Below are 6,270 nucleotides of genomic sequence, written 5' to 3'. Positions count from 1 at the left end.
AAAAAGAATAGGAACAAATAGGAAGAATGGGTAGAGGAAAAGAAATACAGAATGGGAAAAGAAAAAAGAGAAGAATAGTCTGTAATCAGCTAAGGATAATGTATCGTAAAGATACTCACTAAATTAGATAAAATATGGAAAGAGATTTTTCATGGCATCTGCAGGATAATTTTGGTGGTAGACTGCAGGACAGGAACAAAGAAATGCCTAAATCAGTGAAACAGATCACGAGGCTATTTCCTAACAAAGTGGCCATCCAGTTACCTGAGGTTTGAGTTTGAGCCTTTTTGCTCCTTTTTAGTGGTCTAGAGCCATTTGTTTCTTTTCTAATTTCATTATCTTTCGTTCTTAAAACATTAAAGGATGAAGCTTTGCTGGTGGAATGGAAGGATAAACTTGAACGTGACACAGCGATCCTGAAGGCTCAAGCTAATATTACCAGCATCCGTGCAGTAAGCATCTTTCAGTGAAATCCCTTGTCTATCTATATGCTCTTGTATATTTTGTTGTTGTTGTGTGTGTGTGTGTGTGATTATTTCTTTATGTCGCTGTTATTGGTTCTTGCAGGTCCTAAGCAAAAACCATCTAGTATGCCCTGACCTTGAAACTTTGTGCATCAAAGATCAAACCCTTCCTTCTGATAGTAGGCATCTTTAACATTTTTCCTTGACTATTATTTTGAACTATTCGATTATTTGTTAACTCACCTATGATTAATAGGTGTGGAGAAAGTGGTTGGCTGGGCTTACGGCTACCATCTTAGGAACTGCTCAGAACCCGCGGTCATAGACAATAAGCTTATAATCTCGGCAGAAAGGTGATCCTTCGATACTGAAATATAGATCATGAGGATTGCGGTTGTGAAATTTTCTTGCAAATAACCCTTTGGTGTGTGTTGCAGCATCACATCTAGCCTGAAGTTGTTACACGAAATTCAAAACGAACACAAGAGCACAAAGAAATCTCTCAAAGTAATAATCATAAATCTGATGCTACTTTGCCTCCCAATTGACTTTTGGAATTTTAACAGTTACTTTATTAATATAGGATGTTGTTACTGAGAATGAATTCGAGAAAAAACTCCTATCAGATGTCATTCCTCCAAGTGATATCGGTGTATCTTTTAGTGATATCGGGGCTTTGGAAAATGTTAAAGACACCTTGAAGGAGTTAGTGATGCTTCCTCTACAAAGACCTGAGTTGTTTGGCAAAGGCCAGCTTACAAAGGTAGCTACTAGTTTTTCAAATATCTGTTTCACTCCATCTCTGGAAACTGAATTTTAACTGTTTTCTTCATGCAGCCTACAAAGGGTATACTGTTGTTTGGACCGCCTGGTACGGGGAAGACAATGCTGGCAAAGGCAGTAGCAACTGAGGCTGGTGCGAACTTTATCAATATTTCAATGTCCAGCATTACTTCAAAGGTATTTATTACTTGAAACGGCATCCTGACTCTGTAGTATATCCTTTGAGATTAGACTTGACATCTAGATTTCTTGCAGTGGTTTGGCGAGGGAGAGAAGTATGTTAAAGCTGTTTTCTCATTAGCAAGTAAGATAGCTCCAAGCGTCATTTTTGTTGATGAGGTATGTCGCATGACGTTAAGAACAGCTCTCCACCGCCTTACATTTTCTGTTTCCTTCTGATTAACTTTTGAACGGGAACAAAATGTTTTAGGTTGATAGCATGTTAGGAAGACGTGAGAATCCAGGAGAGCATGAAGCTATGCGTAAAATGAAGAACGAATTCATGATAAACTGGGACGGCTTACGCACAAAGGATAAAGAAAGAGTTTTAGTACTGGCTGCTACCAACAGACCATTCGACCTTGACGAAGCAGTAATTAGACGGCTTCCCCGAAGGTAGTAAACCTTGTGTAATTCTCTGCTTTCTGTGTGTCTGTCATCATCTTCGAAGCATCGCTTAGATCTTGATCGTCTGTGCAGGTTGATGGTTAATCTCCCTGATTCAGCAAACAGATCGAAGATCTTGAACGTAATATTGGCGAAAGAAGAGATGGCGCAAGATGTAGATTTAGAAGCTATAGCAAATATGACAGATGGGTACTCCGGGAGTGACTTAAAGGTCTGTAGTTTTCCTCCATCCAAAGCAATAAACCTGAAAAATCCGTTTTCATAAAAACCACATTCTAAACAACAATGGTTTGGGTTTTGCAGAATCTTTGTGTGACGGCGGCACATCTTCCTATCCGAGAGATTTTGGAAAAAGAAAAGAAGGTTTGGTTTCTGTTTTAAAAACAGAAATGGGTGTTGATATGTGGTTTTCGATGAATTAAAAACAGGAAGTCATGTGGTTTTGTTGAATCGCAGGAGAGAAGTGTGGCTGAAGCGGAAAACCGACCAGTACCTAAGTTATATAGCAGTACAGACGTTAGACCCTTGTCGATGAATGATTTCAAAGCTGCACATGATCAGGTTTGAGAGAAAATGAAAACACAAAGAAATCATAGTGTCAGCGTTTAAGTCCACAAATTTTGGGATTTTAAATGGAAAGTTTTATTTTGTTGTTGTTGTTGCTATAGGTATGTGCGAGTGTGTCGTCTGATTCATCGAACATGAACGAGCTTCAGCAATGGAACGAGCTGTATGGAGAAGGAGGATCGAGGAAGAAGACATCACTGAGCTACTTCATGTAAACATGAGAAAGAAGAAGAAAAAAGAGAGGTTGTGTTTTTTTTTTCATTTATGAATATTATTAATTTATATATCTCTCTCTCCTTCGAAAGAGAGAGAGAGAGAGAGAGAGAGAGAGAGAGAGAGAGAGAGAGAGAGAGAGAGAGAGAGAGAGAGAGAGAGTCCTCTTGAATTGTTTAAAAATGGTTTTGTTTGGGAGTCCCTCCCTCCTCAATTCTTTTCTTTCTCCAATCATAAAACATCATCAAAAAGATGAGAGATGTACAATATATTTATTTTTACATTGCTTGATGTAAGTTATATGATGATGTTTCTATGTATATATAGGGATTTTGGAGATGGTTTAATTTCTAATTTAATTGATTTCTTCAGAAAACACCCCTCTTTTATTTGTTATTTTTGGCTGAAATGGCTTGGTCATTGTGAAATTATACGATTGGGATGATGGGTTGATGGGTTGAGTTGAGGGAAAGAGACAAAAGAAGGAAGCAAGTGGAATCGATCGTACAATAATAATAAATACAATTGAAAGTGACGCCAACGGTTCACATTATATCAAATAATAAGTTGTGCTCTGTCTCTACAAGTTGAAATGAATTTGCTGTTTCTATAGAGTTGCGACTGAATGAATACAAATGTAAGATAAAGTCTGCCTTTACTTGTGACGTTGATGATCCTACTTATGTGGGCAGCTACAGAGAATATCGTCAATAAAAAAGAACAGCCCAAACAACAAACTATAAAAATCAAACTAAAAAAAAAAAAAAAAAAGGTTACACACCTTTTCGTGGTTAGGAAAAAGCAAGTCACGTACGTATGCCGGAAACGGTAATAATGTTAAATAATTGAAACAACTGACAGAATGAGATTGAGACGTGGCCATCTTTGAAAAGTCAACGTTTGGCCGCTTCGGCGGTGACGGTGCAGTGCCTTTTATTTACACCTCTAGATTTGTGTTTATGATTTTTTTTTTATAATTCTATATACCGTCTATTATATTATTAAGCCAAGCAAGGCTATACTTTAATTTTATTTTCGATTTTCAAATTTTCGTTGTTAAGATTTTGTTATAATTAAAAATTTAGAGAAAAATAAAAAGAGACAAATCGTATTTACCACTAATGTTGTTAAATATTTAAACCACGATAGATAAATCGAAATAGTTATATTATCAGTTATAAATAATTTTGCTTATTTTTCTGACAACAGAAAATATGAGTACTATATATATCTTTTACAAAATTTCCTTTTTTATAAATAACATCTGTAATTAAAAAAAATTAAAAACATTTTCTTATAGACAATAATTATTTTCGTGGTTGTAAAGTGTAAACATAAAAATTACAGAATATATCCAGCGAACATATAATCTGACGAAAGGAGTCAATTTCGAAGAAGAAAAAGGTACAAACACTTTCTCCCTAATCGTGCTTTGTCTCAATTTCAACCTTTTTGCGATTCATATCCGAATTGTCTCTTCCCTAAATCCATGGCTAATTTCAGGGTTTCATTTGAATGCTTTTCGATTTTATGAGTTCTGGGTTTTGTTTTCTATATCTTCTAAGCATCACATCTGCTCAAAAGTCTGTAAATTTCCAGTAAAGTTCTCAACTTTTTTTTCAAAGTTTTGATCTTTCTGCAGATACAAGATATATGGATCTTAATTTAGGTGAGAATGAGATTCTAAAGGCTCGGATCAAACAACTTGAACTTGGTACGTGTTCTCAATTTCTCAACTGCAGTTTCTTTTGTGTGAGTTAGTATAGTACAAGTCTCTTGGTGTTATGTAGTTATTTAGACACTTGGACATGTTTCTTGGCTTTGTAACAATGCTTTTTAGTCTTACATTTACTTCTCTGAAGCCTTCTTAAAGTGTATCTCTGCCTTTTCAGATGCAAAAGATGGTTCCTTTTAGTTATCTACTTTGTGTTTTCTTCTTATAGCGATGGATGTAATGGTTCACTCTTCAAGCTTTCTCCTTCCTTACAATCCAGCCGAGGAAACGAGATACGCTCTCGTTGTTCTTAACCAGAATCTGCCACGATTCACTCCTCTTCTCTGGGAACATGGTACCTTCTTCTCACGCTCTTTCTACAACTCTGTTTGAATTTAGGGGTTTTTTGCTTTTTTTTCTCTTACAATTTTTTTGGTTTCGATTTCTGTATAGAACAGCAACACTTCGTCTCTGTGCTGATGGTGGCGCTAATCGCATCTACGACGAGTTACCTCTCTTCTTCCCTCATGAAGACGCTTCCTCCATCCGAAACAGGTTCTCCATTTAATTCTCATCTTCATTTCTTTGCATATATATATATATATATATCTGTACAGATGACACTATTTGTTTAGCCTCCCCCACTGAAAGTGCCTCAATTTTAAGCTGGAGATTGTTTTGTACAAGAGTCTTCTTATATTCTCCTTGTTCACTTATGTTTTAGATTAGATTGTTTATACATAGAACAAAACTATTTCAGGTATAAGCCTGATGTGATCAAGGGAGATATGGATTCTATTCGCCGTGATGTCCTCGACTTTTATGTGAGCTTGGTAAGCTTATCGTCCGATTTTACATATATTCCTTGCCTTTCAAGAATCTTTATCCCAAATCCATCACAGTGTTTGTTTGATCTTACTTTGCTATGCTTTTGATTTCTTATACTTTTGTTTGTGCCTTTTCAGGGTACCCAGGTCATAGATGAATCTCATGATCAGGATACCACAGATCTTGATAAGTGCATTTTGTATATCCGTGACTCTGCTTCCAATCTAGAGAGTTCTAGAGTAAGTTCATCTTTCAATAAAGCTCTCTGCTTTTTCTTTGTCTTCTCTTGAATGTTTTGCACCTTTTTCTTTATTTCCTCTGCCAGTTCCAGATTCTTGCCACTGGAGCACTCGGGGGAAGATTTGATCATGAAGCTGGTAATCTCAACGTCTTGTATCGATATCCAGACACAAGGATAGTCCTTTTATCTGATGACTGCCTCATCCAACTCCTTCCAAAGAACCATCTACATGAATTACACATTCAGTCTTCACTTGAAGGTCCTCACTGTGGACTCATCCCTATTGGAACTCCTTCTGCCAAAACCACAACCTCAGGGCTTAAATGGGATCTCAGTAAGTAATGATTTTGCATCATCATAATCTTCATCAGCATCACCAGGTCGAATCTAACAACTATTGTTTATATCTGTTTGTTATAATTGTCTTAAAAGGCAACACTGAGATGAGATTTGGTGGGTTGATAAGCACATCAAACTTGGTTAAAGAAGAGAAGATCACAGTCGAATCGGATTCAGATCTTCTCTGGACTATATCTATCAAGAAAACAGGACTTCCGCTAGAAAACAATACACCGTAGGCGCTGTTAAAAAAATAAGACACTTAGACCAACATCTAAGATACCCCAATATTGTTGCTCTTAGTATAGAGCTACTATGATATATTCCAGATGAATGGAATAACCTCAACATTGTTTTGTTGCACGAAGTAATTACTTGGTTGTACCAGTACTGTCGTTTTTGGAACACGAGTTGCTTTTTTATGATATTATTTCTTTGGTTTTGTCATAACAACAAAATAAAAGTGATTGGATGTTGTTGGCTACTTTTATTTA

General features: G+C 36.4%; 2 protein-coding genes across 4 annotated transcripts in view; both read left to right on the top strand.

Annotated features, from left to right (window-relative positions):
* The window catches only part of LOC17898408, a 7,158-nt gene extending 4,435 nt beyond the window's left edge, over nt 1–2,723 (top strand). Inside the window, exons 15-27 of the mRNA XM_006303826.2 lie at nt 165–269; nt 363–452; nt 568–643; nt 721–817; nt 902–971; nt 1,048–1,227; nt 1,302–1,424; nt 1,503–1,586; nt 1,678–1,862; nt 1,947–2,085; nt 2,178–2,237; nt 2,331–2,435; nt 2,543–2,723. Coding sequence (XP_006303888.2) covers nt 165–269; nt 363–452; nt 568–643; nt 721–817; nt 902–971; nt 1,048–1,227; nt 1,302–1,424; nt 1,503–1,586; nt 1,678–1,862; nt 1,947–2,085; nt 2,178–2,237; nt 2,331–2,435; nt 2,543–2,656 — 1,428 coding nt within the window. The 3' untranslated portion in view covers nt 2,657–2,723. The remainder of the gene's footprint in view (nt 1–164; nt 270–362; nt 453–567; nt 644–720; nt 818–901; nt 972–1,047; nt 1,228–1,301; nt 1,425–1,502; nt 1,587–1,677; nt 1,863–1,946; nt 2,086–2,177; nt 2,238–2,330; nt 2,436–2,542) is intronic.
* A 1,317-nt stretch (nt 2,724–4,040) lies between these two features.
* LOC17899573 (thiamine pyrophosphokinase 1) lies at nt 4,041–6,248 on the top strand. 3 transcript variants are annotated; one of them, XM_023789695.1, is made up of 8 exons: nt 4,041–4,058; nt 4,297–4,368; nt 4,598–4,723; nt 4,827–4,923; nt 5,129–5,201; nt 5,334–5,435; nt 5,522–5,771; nt 5,870–6,248. In XM_023789695.1, the coding sequence occupies exons 2-8, from the start codon at nt 4,308–4,310 to the stop codon at nt 6,013–6,015; spliced, it is 855 nt and encodes a 284-aa protein (XP_023645463.1). In that variant the 5' UTR covers nt 4,041–4,058; nt 4,297–4,307; the 3' UTR covers nt 6,016–6,248. The 3 variants fall into 3 exon arrangements, with proteins under 3 accessions (XP_023645463.1, XP_023645464.1, XP_023645465.1); XM_023789696.1 differs by lacking the exon at nt 4,041–4,058 and having other exon boundaries at nt 4,089–4,368; nt 4,547–4,723; XM_023789697.1 differs by lacking the exons at nt 4,041–4,058; nt 4,297–4,368 and having other exon boundaries at nt 4,626–4,723; nt 4,822–4,923; nt 5,870–6,239.
* Nucleotides 6,249–6,270: the final 22 nt, after the last annotated feature.

The sequence above is a fragment of the Capsella rubella genome, unplaced genomic scaffold (assembly GCF_000375325.1).
Source record: "Capsella rubella cultivar Monte Gargano unplaced genomic scaffold, Caprub1_0 scaffold_1, whole genome shotgun sequence".
Taxonomy (NCBI): domain Eukaryota; kingdom Viridiplantae; phylum Streptophyta; class Magnoliopsida; order Brassicales; family Brassicaceae; genus Capsella; species Capsella rubella.
Note: the sequence above shows the minus strand (reverse complement) of the source record. Positions and strands in the feature narration are given on the sequence as shown.